Source organism: Xiphophorus maculatus, chromosome 14 (genome assembly GCF_002775205.1).
Source record: "Xiphophorus maculatus strain JP 163 A chromosome 14, X_maculatus-5.0-male, whole genome shotgun sequence".
NCBI classification, from domain to species: Eukaryota; Metazoa; Chordata; class Actinopteri; order Cyprinodontiformes; family Poeciliidae; genus Xiphophorus; species Xiphophorus maculatus.
This window is the reverse complement of record NC_036456.1, coordinates 21,499,038-21,517,803: the sequence shown is the minus strand read 5'-3', so window position 1 is coordinate 21,517,803 and position 18,766 is coordinate 21,499,038. Positions and strand designations below refer to the sequence as shown.

General features: G+C 40.2%; 1 protein-coding gene across 1 annotated transcript; it reads left to right on the top strand.

Annotated features, from left to right (window-relative positions):
- Positions 1-218: 218 nt before the first annotated feature.
- Positions 219-18,428, top strand: LOC111610948. The gene is made up of 8 exons (XM_023346164.1): positions 219-305; positions 424-544; positions 3,430-3,771; positions 12,186-12,287; positions 13,421-13,762; positions 14,519-14,845; positions 15,222-15,548; positions 16,312-18,428. Exons 2-8 carry the CDS (start codon positions 433-435, stop codon positions 16,398-16,400), a joined length of 1,641 nt encoding a protein of 546 aa, XP_023201932.1. The 5' UTR covers positions 219-305; positions 424-432; the 3' UTR covers positions 16,401-18,428.
- The last annotated feature ends 338 nt before the right edge of the window (positions 18,429-18,766 follow it).

Below are 18,766 nucleotides of genomic sequence, written 5' to 3'. Positions count from 1 at the left end.
ATATGGGGCATGAATGGAATCTTAAAGGTATATTAGGAAATGAAGGAAACATAACAGATATTCACAAATTAAGGAAAGCATTGTTTATTTATCTTAAGAATACAAAATTAAAAAATAGAATTTAATAGATGTGAAGTAATGCTTCTACACACTCATGTACAGTAGGTGGCGGTATGCACCTTAAAGTTGCTTGTGATCCGCCATAATAGAAAAGAAGAAGAAGAAGAAGAAGAGGGCTCCCTCCTCTGGCGCAGACCGTTACAGCCCCACCCTTTTCCGCCTCTGCAGATCTCTGTCGCAGCGCTGTGAGTTTCTCTTCCCAGACTTTAATTTATTCTAGTTTCATCGCTCTCCTAACAGACTGCTGTATTATAAGTTAAACTTTAATGTTTTTGGTGTTTCGTTACAATATTTTCCACTCAGAAACGTCGCATGAATCTATATTTCGGACGGAGAGATCGACTCAACCAGGAAATGGCTTCTTCTCTTCCTGCGTCTCTGTTCCTGCTGTCTGTGGTTTTCTGCCAGTTTCTCTCTGCTGCAGGTCAGATTCAGTTACACACAGTTTCATCAAACTACTGAAGAATTAACTTTAATCTCCGCCATGTTATGATTATTTTCATCATATTTCAAAGCTGTTGAGTTTTTATCCTGGTTTAGTATTTTTATAACTTTATATTCTGATGTTCTGCATTTCCAGCACAGTTTAATTTTATTGTTTTATGTTATTATGATCTTTTTATCTCACTTATTACTAGAACTAAAATAAGGACAGTTTACTGAAAACTATTCACTAGTTGGACAGAAAGTTGAGTGACTGATTCAGGACTTCATGTTGAAACATGACTTCAACATGAAGTCCTGTTTCTAAGGACTTCATGCCACTCCCAATATGGTGGACACTCTTGCCATGTTTCTACTGCTGGTTGCCAGTAGAATCAGCCTGTGGACAACATGGAGTTTTGAGTTTCTATGTTGCAACTAAAAGATTTAGTTGCAACATTTATTTAGATTTAGAGGAAATTTAAATGATTTCATGGACCTTTGCTTTAATTTTCAGCCCAGTTATTATTCAGATTTTTTGACTTATTAAGTCAGTCACATCATTTCATTGGTTCCAGTTGTTTTCTGAACCAGATGGTACCAGAACCAGATGTGTCTCTGTGTCTACAATCTTTGATACATCTATGAGTAAAAGACGATGCGAAAGCATAAATCATGGAACACAAAAGAGGTTTATTTAATCTAAAATAGCACAACCAATGTCAAACAAACTCCATGAACAAAACAGCCTGTTATCAATTCTGCCATATTGTTAGTAACTACATGTGGTCCATGCAACAGTGATACATTTGTCATATTCTTGTGCTGCATTTTCAGTTGTTGTTTCTGTGAGACTAGCAAGAAGCTTGTTCAAAAACGGCACAGAAGAAGAAATGCCGTCTGTACTTGATTGAATACCTTGATTATGGGTTCATAGCTTCTCCAACAAACACACAACTTCCACAGTGTTTACTGTGTTAACAAGGTTTTTCCAAAGAGGCAATGAAGCCATCATGTCTCCAGGAGCACCTTATGAAGATCCACACAGATAAAGCTAACAAGCTTCTTTCAGGCTCTTAAAGAGCAGCATGGTAGGAGAACATCACCATCTCTCTGTCTGGAAAAGCAGCCAGACTGATAGTGGGCCAGTGGCGTCCTATAACATTTCTCTGCTAGTAGCCAAATGTGGGCAGCCGTATACAATTGGAGAAAAATTGATGCTCCCTGCCATTAAATCTCTACTGTACTGGAGCGGGACCCCACGCAGGTTCTGAAGTCCATATCACTCAGCAATGACACTGTAGCAAGCAGAATTAATGAAATGGTGGTGATACAGAGGAGCAGCTGTGTGCCATCTTAAGGGATTCTCTGTTCAGACGATGATTCCCGACAACAACGCTCTGTTGATGGCTTACATCCGCATTAAGGCCCCCAGCAGTGAGGACTTGGCTGAAGAGTTTTTGTTTTCAAAATATCTGAAAATGGACGCAAAAGGTCAGACCATTTTCAATGCCCTTCATGGTTATTTACAGGAAAAGTCCGTCCCAATAACAAATATCCTGGCATGAGCCACTGATGGCGCCCCTTGATGGTTGGCAGGTACTGCAGCTTCACAGGTCCCAAAGGTCCTGACTGTCCATTGCTTCCTGCATCGCCACAACCTTGTAGCCAAATGTAAAAGTCCAGCTCCCAACGAGTCCCTCAATATCTCACTGGGAGTTAACAAAATAAAAGCCCACACCCTAAATGACAGACTGTTCCAACAGCTACGCCAGGAGAATGATGAGATTTTTGAGCGTCTTCTTCTCCACACAGACATGCGCTGCTCTCCAGGGGAAACTGCCTTGTTCTTTCTTGTCGTCTGTTTGACTCCATTGTGGAGTTTCTGGAGTCGGTAGATGAAGCTCTGGGGGAACGTGACTTCCAGTCACTGCAACATCATGCACCTCACAGACGTCTTTAAAAAAATGAACAAAGTCACATTAAAGCTCCAAGGAAATGATGTTACTGTCCAGAGCAAAGCCGTCATTCACTGTTTCATCTCCAGGCTGGATCTGTACAAACAGCACAGGCAGAAGGTAGTTGGCCTGTTTCACACAACTGACAAAGATGGATATAATTTAAGTTCAATTTCTGCTGCTTTTTCTTAAAAAGTGTTTTTATTTTTTGAAGCAGCTGTAAATAGCTTTTATTCTCAGGACATTTTTGCTTCCTGAGAAACTAATAAATCTGTCATTCAGTGATGTGAGTTAAGAAATTATCTTTTAATGATAAATTCAGAAACAACATAATATAAACAGTAATTGTAGCTCATCTCATTTGAAGGGTAAGTACCTGGATAAGTGGAGCCGGGTCCATTAGAACCAGTGGAAAAGGCCAATGAAAATGTTGGAGATTAAATTATTTATTCATTTCAAAGGGAAGTTAAATGTGTGTCATATTAACCAGATCATCAATAAGCCTCAGATTCTGCTGGTTTCAGATCTTCTGTTTATTTATTCAGTTCCTTTAATAAACAGGTGAGATATTAATAACTGGTGACTGGATTTTCATGAAGCTTTTATGTTTTGATCAAATGTTTTTTTTCTAAAACTTATGCTGTGAGGAATTTACAAAATGAATCCTGTAGAGATTTTGTTTCATTTTAACCATATTTTTAAAAATTATTTAAAATTATCTTCATGAAAACTGTTTTCTCTTTCCTGAATGTCTATACCTACTATGACCTTTGACCCTGATGTTTCTGCTGTTGGATGAATCTTCAGATTGATGGATCTGATCTCGTTGTTCCATCAGCAGAAACTGATGAGTCTTCATCACACAGACCTACACTGATCTCACTCTGACCTCTGACCTCTCTGCTCTGTGTTGTTTTCTCTCCTTCAGATCAGAACAACGTGAAAATCAAAGCTGAACCTGGAGATGACCGCATTCTGCCATGTAAAGATCCTGACCAGGAGCAGATTAAAGCCGTAGAGTGGAGCAGAACTGACCTGGAGTCAGGATTTGTCCTCCTGTACAGAGATTCACGTTTTGATCTAACAAACCAGGATCCATCTTACAGGAACCGGGTTGATCTGCTGGTTGGTCAGATACAGAAAGGAGACGCGTCTTTGATTCTGCAGAACACAACAACTGATGACAGCGGAACGTATGAATGTCACGTTGTTAAATCAGCTGAGAGGAAACTGATCAGCTCCGTCAGCCTGGTTGTAGCTCCTCCTCCAGGTGAGTGTTTGTCTCTGGATCAGAACCAGCAGCTTCCTGGTTCTGATCCAGATCAGATGATGAGACTCTAGAAAGCAGCTGGTCTGAGATCAGATGATGATGATCTACAGTCAGATCAGACTAGAGACTGTGTTTGATTGATCATGACCTTTAACCTTTATAATTAATGCCAATTGAATTTGATTGATTCTTTTGACCTTAAATACAAACTATGTTCATAAGTTATCAGAAAGGTCAGATCTGCTGGTGATACCAGAGGTTGTGCTAAAATCTTTGGTTGTTTGTCATTTTGACTGAGCATAAAAAATAAAGTCATTAAATTAAGTTGTAATATTGAATAACTTAAACTTTTATTTTGAAGTTTAGTGGGCAGTAGATATCTTACATAAACCAAAATTACATACTATTATTTTACTAAAGGATGCCTGAATGGTCTTGGGCCAAATGCATCATGGATCTTGTCTAAAAAACGACGGTCCAGTTCAGATCTGGTACTTTGGCTTTGGAGACCAGATTCATTGGTTCATCCCAGAGGAGGAGCAACGATGTTCTTTGTGTGATTTGGGGGAAACGTTGAGAAATAATTTATTTACTAAAATACTTGATATTAACGGATGGCGATAAAATTCATATTTATTTAAGTATTTTATGTTTCAGTTAGCACATTTTATTTTGAAGGCCTGGCACCTTAGAAAGAGGATGGTTTTAGTTTAAAGAATATTTATGTCTGTCTGCTTGTTTGTAATGTTTTTATTGTGCCATATAAACCCATATGGGCTGTAAAAGATTCTGTCTTATTCTATTTTTACCCGTCAAATTATAACCATATTAATAAAATCGGCCATTTAATCTCATTTTTATGCGGTTTAGTTCATATTCACCAAGTTGAACCGTGAATCCAGATCCCATCAAACATAAAGCAGATAAACGTATCTTAACTTTTTCTCCATAGTAACAAAAACCACTGACTGAGGCCTTAATAACTTATAATAAATCAAATTAAACGACTCCACTTAAATTACAGCATTTCACCTGCTGCAGTCTGAACGCTCAGCCTCACTGATTCCTCCTGGTTGCATCTGCAGAGAAATCTGTTGATCTGATCCAAACCGATTAACTTTAGAGGCCAGAGGCTGAATTAAACCAAGAACATTATATTAATGATGATTTTACAGCTTTACTCCACTATTTGACTAAGCAGAGCAACTTCTCCTATCTTAAACTTTTGTTCATTCACCTGCGTTCTTGAGAGACGGATCAGTTGAACCCTGCTAGCTCCCTGCTAGCTCTTTACCCTGTGCGCAATCTTGGGGGTTTTTATAGGATTTTTTTTACATGGTTTTGCTCCAAAACGGACAGATGTTACATCTGCTGCTCTCCTGAGCGTCTCTCCTTCTGGGTGTAGGAGGGAAACGTCTTCAGCTCCATTTGTTAAAACCGCAGGATGAGTTCAGTTGAATTCTTCTCAGTGTCGGAGCCTCGTCTGCATTAGTTGTGCAGCTGCGCATGTTACGCTCTAGTTAACTTCTGCAGCTTTATTTATTTCCTCAAGATAAACTGCCGGCTCCTCTGTTTAGATTATAAATGGATTAATACAACATCTCTTAAGTTTTCTCTGTTCTTTATGTAATAGTCAGAGAGACTCATTTAGTTCATAAGATGATTTTCAGAAAAGATTTTTTTATTGATTCTTTTGCCTCTGCAATGAACTGTTTGCGTAAAATCCATTCACCTTATTCTGAGCCCCCATGAGGCTTTGCGTGATTTATGGGCGCAACTTCCACTGCAAACTGGAACCGCCTTTTGTTTACATGTTAGCAACTCGCTAACCGGCTTTCGTCAGAGGTTTTAGGCTATAAAATATGCATATAAACAAACATTTAAATTAAATTGCTTTATGTATAAAACTCTTTCCTACGGTTAAAGTTCAGAACTGCGCAGACGCCTGCAGGATTTTATCGGAGGGCAGCAGCGCCTGCAGCTCCACCCACTCTGAGAACCTTGAGATTTTCCTTTAAGTAAGAAAAAATAATTTCTAGAATTTTTATTATTTAACCCTCTTTACTATTAAACTATTAAACTATTACTATTAAACTGTGGAGAGAAAACGATCTTTGGTGTCAAAACATCTTGTACTTGGCGCACATCAGTGTGAGTCTGTGGGGGTCAAAGGGCATGGCAAAGCTTAAATCTTATTGGTCAGTTTGCTTTTGTTTATTTGGTGGCTTGGTGCTTTTTCTAAGCTAAAAATGAAAGAGTGGAGTTTGAACCTCCTGTAGTTCTAAGAGGATGTTTGGATCCCAGCTGAGCTTTTTACTGTGTCGGTTCTGGCGGGTCTCCTGTTGGCTGACATCTGCTGCTCCTACTGAGCGTCTCAGACTGAAGCTTAAACAATTTAATCTAGTCGAAATGTCCCAAAAGAATAGAAATTAAGTGAACATTGTTGCTTCACCTTCTCTCCTCTGGACAGAACCTGAACCTGGTTCTTAATCGATTCCTAATGAGTCAGACTGAAAGTGTCATGGAGTCACTGAACAGCCTGGTGATATTAACACTGACATGAAGAATAATAGTGAAGAAGTAAATATATAGAATAGAATTCAACTTTATTGTCATTGCACTGTCACAAGTACAAGCAACGAGATGTAGTTTGCATCTATCCACAAGTGCTCTACGAGATATAGATATTTATTTACAGATGTACAAGACTATGTATGTATGGACTATAAGGGGTTATAGCAAGAGATATAGATATTGTGTATAAATATAAATATGGGAGCTATATGCACAGATTATACAGAATATACAGAATGTTAGGGAATGGATTATAGATAAATAATGGCAGATAAAATTTACAGGTTGTATGTGTGTGTGAAGAAAACAGTCCGTGATGTGTGTGTGTGTGAGGATAGTCCATGTGTTATTGTTGTATGAGAGGATAGGGGAGTCCAGTCCTTATAGTTTATGTTTTATGTCAGGAGGCGTTCAAAAGCGTGACAGCTGTGGGAAAGAAGCTGTTCCGGTGCCTGGTGGTTCTGGTCCGTAGGCTTCTGTAGCGCCTCCCAGAGGGCAGGAGGGAAAAGAGTGTGTGTGCTGGGTGAGTGGAGTCCTTTGTGATTTTCCCGGCCCTTTTCAAACACCGCTTCCTGTAGATGTCCTTGATGGCAGGGAGCGGTGCCCCGGCGATATACTGGGCAGTTTTCACCACCCTCTGCAGCGCCTGCCGGTCGGAGACAGAGCAGTTCCCGTACCAAGCTGTAATACAGTTGGTGAGGATGCTCTCAATGGTGCAGCGGTAGAAGTTCCTGAGGATCTCTGAGGACAGGTGGTTCTTCCTCAGGGTCCTCATGAAGAAGAGGCGCTGATGCGCCTTCTTAATGAGTTTGGAGCAGCTGGTTGTCCAAGTCAGGTCCTCGGAGATGTGGACTCCCAGGAACTTAAAGGTGTCCACACGCTCCACCACTGTCCCCTTAATGTGGATGGGTGGATGTGGGTCAGCGTTCCTCCTGAAGTCCACGATAAGCTCCTTGGTCTTCTCGGTGTTCAGCTGCAGGTTGTTTTTGTCGCACCACTCAGCCAGACGGTCTACCTCCTCCCTGTAAGCGGCCTCGTCATTATCTCTGATGAGGCCGATCACCGTGGTGTCGTCTGCGAACTTGATGATGGCGTTAGAGCCATGGACAGGTCTGCAGTCGTAGGTGAAGAGGGAGTAGAGGAAGGGACTCATCACACAGCCTTGTGGCACTCCGGTGTTTATGATGATGGTGGATGAGAAGTGGTTGTCCAGCCGGACATGTTGAGGTCGACTGGTCAGGAAGTCGAGCAACCAGTTACACATGAGTGGACTGATGCCGAGGTCTGTGAGTTTGGTAATGAGTTGTGATGGGATGACAGTGTTGAATGCTGAACTAAAATCTAAGAACAGCAGTCTGGCGTAAGTGTTCTTACTGTCCAGGTGAGAAAGGACAGAGTGCAGCGCTATAGAGACTGCATCCTCTGTGCTCCTGTTCTGCCTGTATGCAAATTGGTGGGGGTCTAGTGTGGGGGGAGACAGGATCTGAGGTGTGCTAGGACCAGCCGCTCCAAGCACTTGGTAATGATGGGGGTAAGGGCTACCAGGCGGTAGTCATTGAGTCTGGTTGGGTTGGGATTCTTGGGGATTAGGACGATGGAGGTAGACTTGAAGCAGGTCGGTACCACAGCGCGGGCCAGGGACAGGTTGAAGATGTCCGTCAGCACTGCTGCCAGCTCCCCAGAGCACGTTCTGAGGACACGTCCAGGTATGCCATCAGGACCTGCAGCCTTGTGGGATTTAATCCTGCTCAGAGCCGCTCCTATGTCAGTGGGGAGGAAAGTCCCCACTGACGTCGCAATATGTCAATGAGATCGTTCTTTATTATTCTGGGGAAGAAGAGAAAACAAATCAACACCTCTTCACCTCCCTCTCCCTGCACTCCAGCCCCACAGCAGCGTGGAACAACACTCTCAGCTAACATTTCATTTTCTCACATTCAACAAAAGTTAACAAAAAAAAGAAATCTTCTCACAAAAACCATAAACTAAAAACAAGAGAAAAACGCCATCTGGTGGCCACAACAACACAATACAGTGGGACAGAGTTAAATAAACAGATAAAAAGTACAATTTAAAATAAAGACACATACCAGGAGAAGAAGAGTAAAACAAATCAACACCTCTTCACCTCCCTCTCCCTGCACTCCAGCTCTAAATGTGAAAATAAAAACAATGTTCAACCGAGCTGCGCTGGACTAGCACCGGTTGTTCGCGCCAAAATAAAAAAAAGGAAATTATAATAAAACTGTTTATAAAAACCCACAATGTTGGTCAAAACTGCAAAATAACACAATAATAAACAACATATGGTAGAGACCTCTACATGAACAACATCATACAGAAAACAAGCATAAATCGCAGCAGCGGAACAGCGCTGAGGGAAAAGGGGAGGAGCTACGAGGGCTGGAATAAACTACGGAAGCCCAGGAAACACAAACGAGGCAGAAGGGCGACCCCTGCAGGCAAAAACAACAAAATACATAAAAATAACTGGATAAGATAAAATTCACAAATTTTCAATATAAAATGAATAATAATAAAAAAAACACATTTGTAACTCTGTTACAATAGCAGAGCAAGAAAAACAAACCCTGTAATCTGAGTTAGTGACGTTAGTGAATCTGTGTTAAACAATAATTTATAGGAAATCGACTCGTTTTTATCCTGACAATAAACTTTATTGAAATCGTTTGCTTTTCTCACCATCTGCTGTGGAAAAAGAAGTTTACTCCTGCACTGCTGTTCATTACTGTTGCAGTTTTATTTACCTAATTATTTATTTTTTATGGTCATTTATAAAGCAGTTTGTTTTTACTAATGACATCATAAATGATTTCAATAACAAACCAAACAAAATCGCAGGTGAAAACTTTTCAGAATCGATTCTGACTCAATGATGACTTGAAAAAGTTTGATGCATCATTAAACTTTGCCTTTTAAATTAAAATAATCCTTGTTTAGTTTTAAAAACTATAGTTTAGTTAATAAAATTATATCTTAGTTGTAAACTTGTAAAGTGAATTAATTGAGGTTTAATCTCTTGGCTTTTTCTGCAGCTTCATGTTATTAAATGAAGGTAGAAAAGCAGCTGCAGCGTTTTCAGCATCAGAACAGCAAGACGGCGACGGACAAAAGAGACGATATTTATTTCACTAATAAAACGATTTGACCGTTAGAGAAATATCGACACTTTTCTACAAGAACCATATTATTCAGTTAAAGGTTTCTTGGCTCTACTGGCCTTTATTTGTCAGACAGGAAGTTGTCAGACAGGAAGTTGGTGATGAGAGAAGAGGAAGTCATGCAGCAAAGGTCCATCAGACTGAAGCTGGAACCTCTGCCGGCCGCGTTCAGGACCTGGGTCACGGTTTACCTTCGCGCCCAGAACACCTTATTCTGGACTGCAGTTTATATATTTTTATCATTTTCTAAAGACGTTTGTTGCAGCTTTTCCAGAGCTGATGACAGTGAAAGAACCCAGTGACATTATTACCATGAGGCAAAATGTAACCTTTGGGCCGGACATTCATAGAGGTCAAGGCGACTCCATCCCTGTTCCCACTGCAGAATGAATCCAGAACCACTGACTACCAGTTTCCCCAGGAGACCAGGACGTTTCTTGCTAGCAAGTTAACATGTTGGATTCATTTAACCAAGTTAATCAAAACCTGCAGCTTTAAAATGTTCACTGATCAGATCAGGGGAGCCTGTAACTTTACCAAGCAGACTGGAGGGATTAGGATTATCCAAACCAAATATGTTATAAATCTGAATCTTCATAAATGGTTGTAATTATTAATAATTATAATAGTTTATTAATAAAATGAATTGTTTAGCTTAAGGGGAACCAGAAATGTTGGGAAGTAAAACTCTGGAGCCAAAACTCTGAGTTTCTTTAAATGTAAACTAAAAACCCACCAACTGATTATGAACCATAATCTGAATTTTTCTAATGAAATATTGATCAATATTTTGACTTGTAACGATGGTAAAATGTAAAGTTTCTGGTTTCCTGTGTGGTGATTTTATGACTTTGTGTTTTTATGATGTGAATCACTTTGAATGTAAAAAATATTAAACCTTCAGCAGGTTTAACTTTGGGTATGAAAATGATTATAATTACTTATGGAAAATTATTAACCAGTAATTTAGATCAGAAATGACTTCATTCCTTGTAGAGAAAATTATATTTTACAGCCAAAGAGTTCAGTCTGTTATTTCTAAAACCAAGGTTTTCTAACTGGAGGGATAAACTCAGTTCTGGTTTATCTTCAGGATCTACATGTGGAATAAACAGAAACATATTTAAATATACAAGTTTATTAATAAAGGAAACTAAATTTAAACATTTTATTCAACCAATTCATTAAACTAACACACAATTAAAACTACTGAGATTAAAATATGAAACTAAAATTACTTAAGATAAAAATTGAAGCATTAAAATTATTCAGTGATGTCATAGTGATGTCATAGTGATGTCATAGTTCAGTATTAATGGTGGATATTGGGAACCAGCTTCATTTCATGGGGAATGTGTTAATTAGTTATTACTAATTCAAAATATGTTTATTCTTTAAACTGGATCACCAGAAATGTTCAATAATAAAACCTCATTAAAAGGAAGTAATTTTTACTGGAAGAGAATCAATAACTTTAGTAAATGGAGAAGTTGTTTCCAGTTCACACTGGGAGGAAACTGATGATCTGATTTTTCTTTTCCTTCCATAAATGATCTCATAACAACAGGCCCGTCTGCTGGTGGACGAGGTCAAGATGTTTCTAACGTAGAGCAGGAGGATTCAGTTCAAACCTTCAGCTGTCCAGGCAGAAAAATATTTATGAGGCCAAAGTCCAACGATTTAATGTGATAAATAAATATTTATTTATATCTGTCGTTGATTTGACTATAAAATGAAATAAATTCAGCTTTATTCAAATACTTGTTTCATTTTGATAACATATCAAATAAGGAGTAAAACATGAAACTGTTTATGTTCACAAATGACTTAAAAAAAGAAATTGAGTTAAAGTTTGATTTATATTTTTATGTTTCATATCTGGACTCAACATCTCAGAATATTTCAATCATTTAAATGCAAGGCTCTGATTGGTTGAGCCTCACAGCCAAACATGGTCCAGACCTGCTAGGCTGCTTGATTTGGACCCGGAAAGTTGAATCAGAACCTTTTGGATCCAGAAAGTAAACGGATCAGTTCTGATAAAAATCTTTCTCCAGCTCATCCTGAGTCAAAATGTCTTTATTTATTAGCAGCTTTATTTACTTTATTTTCTCACAAAGTTTTTCTGCTAAGAAACTTTTGATCAAAACATGAAATATGTAAAGTAGCTTTTCAAAATAAGAGTCACAAAATAAAGAACCATAATGAAATGAATAGATGATGATGAAATCAATAAATCCTGAAATAAATAAAATAAAAAGGTAAAAATGTCTGGGGACATTTATTTGTTTCAAATAATATTTATTGATTTATTGATATTTATTTATATAATCTTGAATAAAAGTCTTTCTGTGCAGAACATCAACACTGATTTAATATCTGATTTAGACAGAACCAGCTGAGTCCAGAACCGGTTCTGGTTCTATCAGCTCCTCATCCTGACCTTCTATCAATATCAACCAATCAGAATCAGGATGAACTGATCAGATCATGTTCTGGTTACCAGGGCAACCAGCTCCACCAATCAGATCTCTTGTGGTCAAACTCTGAGTCAACCAGGTTTCCTGTCTGTTAATGAAACTCAGATTTAATGGAAAATCATCTGATTATGAAAATATTCTGTTATTATAACTCATCCGTCTTCATTTGTCTCCACAGAACCGTTTCCAGTCTGGGCCATAGTTCTACTGGTTCTACTGGTTCTACTGGGTCTGGCTCTGGTTGCTGCTGCAATTTATTACTTGTTCCATTGGAGTCCAGGTGAGTTACTAGAACTGCATTACCCATAATGCCTTTGGTCAGTGTCTGCTCTCCTCCAGAGCAGGACTGAAGAGAAGAACCTCGCGGCAGCAAACAGGAAGGGGCGGGACGGACCGCTGTCAGTCTCAGACCTTATTTGGAAATGGGACCATTGCACTCCGGAAGTGAAGGGGGCGCTATTTCCTGTATTATTCCTGATCTCCCATTTTCATTTTATTTTGAAATCTGTGATATATTTTCATCTTTAGGAAGGATTTTCACTCTCAGCATGTATTTAATCTTCTCTCTTTTATTTCCTTCAGTTCAGCTCACAGTTTTTAACAGATTCTGTAGCTTTCTTCTAAATCTGCTCCTTAGTTGCATCTTTTCGGGCTGCTACTGCCTCTGGTGGCGTGGGGTGGTAACACAACTAATATAATCACATTACTAAATCAGAATAGCACAAAGTCTTTATTATTTATTAATTTATCATTTTCTTAAGGATGTAGAGTTTATTAAATTACCTGAAAGTGGTTCCAGTTTCTCTCGATGGCCAACCTGTTGAAACTGAGGCTAATATTAAATATTTTGGGTCGTTCCTGGACAGTCAGTAAACTTTACTAAAACACTGATTATATTTTTAAGAAATGTTCTCAGAGACTCTATCTTTTAAGGAGACCCAGAGATCTTGGGGTTTCCCAACTAGAGCTTGTGTAGAAGACAATGTTGACGATGTTAACTTTTCATCTCATCGGCTGGTTTGGTCACATGAGCTGCAGAATAACAGACAAACTTTTAAAAATACTTTGAATGGCAGGTAAAACGACTCTGTCTCAACTGTTTGCTGAAAAAACATGGAAGACGTAGAAATATTTCATCAGAGAGGATTAATCCTCTATTACAGCAGCTCCTGGTGCATTGTGGGCCAGCAGCTCCTGGTGCATTGTGGGTCAGCAGCTTGAGGACAAACAGAAACTAAAGAGTCGGTGAGGATGGAGCAGAACTTGGTGTGTTGCTGCAGGCAGCAGCTGGTTCCACTTGGGACATGGACACATGTCTCTGTCCTCAGAGAGTCCAGGAGACACAGAGACAGGGAGGAGACATCAGAGCTGCTGCTGTCTGTCCAACTCATCTTGTCCTCTGTTGTCTCTCAGACCAACAGGTGAAGGTGGAACCAGGGAAGGAGTCTGTCCTGCTGCCCTTTAAAGTCCCACGCTGCCTGTGGTTCTGTAAATACAGAATCTTCCAGCGTGTGGATAAAGTGGAGTGGAAGGACAAAGACGACAGGACGGTCCATGTGTATCAGAACGGTTCTGATCAGCCTGGAGAACAGAACCTGATCTACAGAACCAAGATGGATAAAAACCTGCTGAAGACTGGAGACCTCAGTCTGACTCTGAGACGGCCCACTGGGAGAGACAGTAACATCTACACCTGCAGCATCTACAAGAAGGGAGAAAAACTGATGGAGAAACACGTCTGGCTACAGGTCAAAGGTCAGTGGTATAAATGTACTTTTAGAGGCAAACCAGAGGAACTGTTTGGATCAGAACCAGTTCCATCTTTTCTCTCTGTTTGAACTGGATCGGTTCTGGTTCTGGTCGGTTCTCATTGAGTAGTTGACATTGACATTTAGCTGGTTCTGGTTTTGAACCATTTAACCCATGACCTCCATCAGAACCCTGGATCCCTTCAGAACCAAGCATCAGAGGTCCAGAACCTCCAGGTCCAGGTGTAGGTTCTGGATCTCTGCTCGGTTCCAGAACCAGCAGGTCCAGTAGCTCCATCAACCCGTCCAGAACTCAGAGCTTCATGTCCATGTAGACTGAAGGACGTCCTCATGTGGGACAGAACCAGAACCCAGACAGAACCGGCCTCAGTCCAGCTGGACCTTCTGTCTCCAACAGACGACAGGAAGTCCTGAAGTTCTGCTTCCTGTCCTGTGCTGGTCTCCATGGAGACGTGTCCTCGTCTTTCTGCCAGTCTGAGTCCAACTGGAGACGAATGATGGACAGAAGCAGCTGGACACAGAGTCCATCTGCTGCTGGGGACAGTCTGCAGCTTCCTGCTGTCCTCACTGAGGACATTCTGTCCACCTGCTGCTGGTTGGACACAGCAGAGACACCAGTGGAGACATGGGACACATTTAGACTGGAACCAGTCCAACATGTTGGACCTTCATCCAGTCAGAGGAAATGTCCTCAGAGCTGCTGCTGTCTGTCCAACTCATCTGGTCCTCTGTTGTCTCTCAGTCCTACAGGTGGTGGTGGAACCAGGGGCGGAGTCTGTCCTGCTGCCCTGCAGAACCAGAGAGAATCTGGATGGAGTCGTTAAGGTGGAGTGGAGGGACGGAGGCAACAGGACGGTCCATGTGTATCCGAACGGTTCTGATCCGCCTGGAGAACAGGACGAGTTCTACAGAACCAGAACCAAGATGGATGAAAACCTGCTGGAGAGAAAAAACCTCAGTCTGACTCTGATACGGCTCACTGAGAGAGACACAGGGATCTACACCTGCAGTGTCTATAACAGAGACGGAGACATGCTGATGATGAACGAAATTAATCTCTGGGTCATAGGTCAGTGGTTTAAATGTATTTTTCCAATCAGCTGATTGGTTCTGATCAATATTGATGATTGTCTGATTAGAAGGTCAAAGGTCAATGTGATGTAATGAGTGAAGAAGATGAGGAAGCAGAGCAGGAGGAAGAGGTCCAGGACAGACGGGGACCAGAGTCCAACTGCTGCTGGGGACAGTCTGCAGCTTCCTGCTGTCCTCACTGAGGACATTCTGTCCACCTGCTGCTGGTTGGACACAGCAGAGACACCAGTGGAGACATGGGACACATTTGGACTGGAACCAGTCCAACATGTTGGACCTTCACCCAGTCAGAGGAAATGTCCTCAGAGCTGCTGCTGTCTGTCCAACTCATCTGGTCCTCTGTTGTCTCTCAGACCTACAGGTGGAGGTGGTATCAGGGGCGGAGTCTGTCCTGCTGCCCTGGAGAACCAGAGAGAATCTGGATGGAGACGTTAAGGTGGAGTGGAAGGACAAAGACGACAGGATGGTCCATGTGTATCAGAACGGTTCTGATCAGCCTAGAGAACAGGGCGAGATCTACAGAACCAGAACCAAGATGGATGAAAACCTGCTGAAGACTGGAGACCTCAGTCTGACTCTGAGACGACCCACTGAGAGAGACGAAGGGACCTACACCTGCAGCGTCTATAACAGAGACGGAGGAATCCTGATGGTGGTACGAGTTCCGCTCAAGGTCAAAGGTCAGTGGTTTAAATGTATTTTTCCCAATCAGCTGATTGGTTCTGATCAATAGTGATGGTTTTCTGATTAGAAGGTCAAAGGCCAATGTGATGAAGATGAGGAAGCAGAGCAGGAGGAAGAGGTCCAGGCTGGTTCTGGTTGGTTCTCCCAGAAGAACCGGCTGGTTCTGGTTCTGTTAGTAGGAAGAGATGAAGCAGAGGAAAGAAAACGGTAAAAAGAGGAGAGAGAGCAGCTGGAAGGACAACCAGGAAGGTAGAGAGAGAATCATCAGGTTCTGGGAAGTTCTGCCTCCATCCTTCTCCACCCAGACAGAATAAATCCTCCACCTCACTGAGGACGTTCACCATGAATCAGGATTTAATCAGGACTTCAGGCTCTGATCAATAAGCAGCATTGATCAATACTCAATAGTTGGGCTTTGTTCTGTAATTGACGGGTTGCCAGTTCTAATCCGGCTCAGTCTGTCTCAGCTGTTGTCCTTTGACTAGACCGTTTTCCACTTTGCTCCGTCAGACTGATGCTAATGTGTTGTAGCCGCCAGAGCAGCTGTAGCTACTGCAGTAGCTCAGCACTTCATTGGGTGAATGAATGAATGAATGAATGAATGAATGAATGAATGAATGAATGAATGAATGAATGAATGAAGAGAGAAAAGCTCTGCAGTCTGAGGACTGGATGAGTTCAGATTCATGGAGTCATTGACCAACATCTGGTTGATCCTGATGCTGCTGGATTGTCTCTAACTGTCCTCTGTCTCCTCAGCAGGGACAGACCGGGTCCAACCAGAGGACACCAGGACTGGAAGCAACTCTATTGATCCGTCTCCTCTAATGGGTGATCAATCAGTCTGATCGGATTGATCAATATCTGATTATTGATCCAGTCAGACTTTGGATCAGAGCCGATCTCAGTGAAGGTTCTGATGGACCAACAGAGGGACACTTCCTGGTCCTCTGGTCCAGTCTGCAGCCTCTTATTGATCACTATTGATTATTGATGACAGAATGAAGATCTGAAGGAACCAGTTCATGACTGGAACTGGAACTGGTTTGGATCCATCAGGGAGGAGAACAGTTCAGTTTGACCCAGGACCGCCGCCCTCCTCCTCCTCCCTCTTCCTCCTCCCTCCATCCATCATCATCTCCATCATCTTCATCATCATCATCATCATTTTCTCTTCAAACCCAAAAATCTCAGAATTTTTTGCTTCCAGTCCAGAATTTGGATCTTTAGTTTAGAGCTGCACTGATTGTAATTTTCTGGCCGATTATAAATCTTTAAAATTTGACCTGCTGGTTCTAATTTTGGCCTTTTTTCTGAAATGTTGCTACATATCAGGAGAAAGTTGCTGAGTTGCCAACAGACTGACTGCAAACATTGAGTTCTGACCCGGTGGGCCGGTCTGCCAGTCAAATGTCTCTCTGATTTCTAGACCTTCGCTGAGGAAGAGAAAATCGTCTTCATGTCTAAATATCGGCTGATATTTCAGGAAATCAGCTCAGATAAAATGACTGGCAGAGAAATTGTTGCACCAAAGAAAACCTGGAAATATTTTGTTCCTTTATGGTTCATGTAAAGTCCAGTTACACTTATTGCATTTATTAATCTTTATTACATTATAATGCAGATTATTCTAGTCCTGGATTATAATCTAACTCTGACAAACATCCTAAAGTGTCCATCTGGTTTCTATATGAATCCTGCCTTATTAATGTTTTCATTATAAATAATAGAAGCTTCTTTATTTCACTTTTTTATTTTAGACACAATTTGATTGTAAAAGTGAAAACCTACTAACACCATAAACTGTTATTTTATAAAACACAGAATTTGAACATAGTTCCAGATTTCTGATCACTAAATGTTTTCATTTCTGACTGAAATATATTTTATGCCTCATTTTATTCATTTGTTACATTTTGCTTTCATGTTAATGTGAATTTAAAGACAAAACGTTGAATTTTAAAACTCCACATTGAAGATCTAATTTATTACCAAAAGATCATGAAATAATTTGATCACTAATATAATTAATCAATATATTTAGTCAGACATCAGCTGAAGCTCTAGAATGAGTTTTTCTATACACGTTACTATATACAGTGTTGATATTCTATGCTTGTATATCTACTATAATGATATTTCATGCTTGTATTTTTTATTTCTTGTGAATTTTTAGATTTATTTTACATTTTCTCGGCGCTTTAAGGCTGAATGAATCTGATTCTCTGGTTTCTGAGTTTTTCTCTGCTGGTTTTATTTTCAGTCAGGATGAAAAAATATTTTTTATTTTAAATCTGGATGTTTCCTGAATCTGCAGAATCAAATTGATAATCATTTGAATTATTGATCCCTAATAACAGATGAACTGATTGGTACTGAAGGTTAATCAATATTTATTTAATCATAAATATCTATTTCACTTGCTGGACTTCATGGATATACAGAGTTTTTATTAATTTGGCTGGAAAATAACGTTTTATTTTCAGACCAAATCAGTTTCCAGATTTTATAGATTTTTTTAGTTTAAAATGAAAACAGAAAATATTTTCAAAACTTTGTTTTCTTTACTGATTTATTTCGTCCCTTCAGGGAGTCGACCTGAATCCAAACTAAAACATCCTGGTTGGTCCTGATTTCACTCTGAACTACAGAAAACCAAAAAAAATCCAGATTTTCCAAAAATTAAATCCTCAAACAGAAACTCAGTAAGTTTGATACTTTTTCATTTTTTTCTGTAAATGCCAGTTTTAGTTTTTAAACTCATTTTCAGGTGAATTTTATTTGTTTCTGCCAGGTTTTGTTAAACATGTTTGCTAAAATGCCAAGATGTGCTTAATAACAATAAAACGTGATAATAAACTAAAAACTTCCGTCTGTTTTGTGTTTGAATTCATTTTTATTTCGTTTTTCCAGGATCGTCTTGCAGTGACTCTTTTAAATCAGGTTCTTAAATCATTTTCTTGACTTTTCATCCCATTTTAAACTGCAGAGTAAAAATATCTCTAACACTTTATTAGTTCTGTTGATTTCAGGCTGATTCTGTTTTCACACAAACTTCAGACTTTCTCATATTTATTAAAATCAGCTCTTGCTGCTGCATCCTTGTGATGAAAACGTTCCCAGAAAGTCGTTCCTTCTGGTCTCTCCAGGCCAAAGTCAAACTGTCCCAGGTTGACCTGAAGCTGGAGACGTTTTCCTCCAGTCTGGCTGCTTT

Bases quoted from the DNA above. Each gene is read 5' to 3' on its own strand.
- LOC111610948 (XM_023346164.1), top strand. From the start codon at position 433: ATGAATCTATATTTCGGACGGAGAGATCGACTCAACCAGGAAATGGCT. The intron at 13,763-14,518 runs GTCAGTGGTATA...GTTGTCTCTCAG, and splicing joins CGTCTGGCTACAGGTCAAAG to TCCTACAGGTGGTGGTGGAA. The intron at 15,549-16,311 runs GTCAGTGGTTTA...CTGTCTCCTCAG, and splicing joins AGTTCCGCTCAAGGTCAAAG to CAGGGACAGACCGGGTCCAA.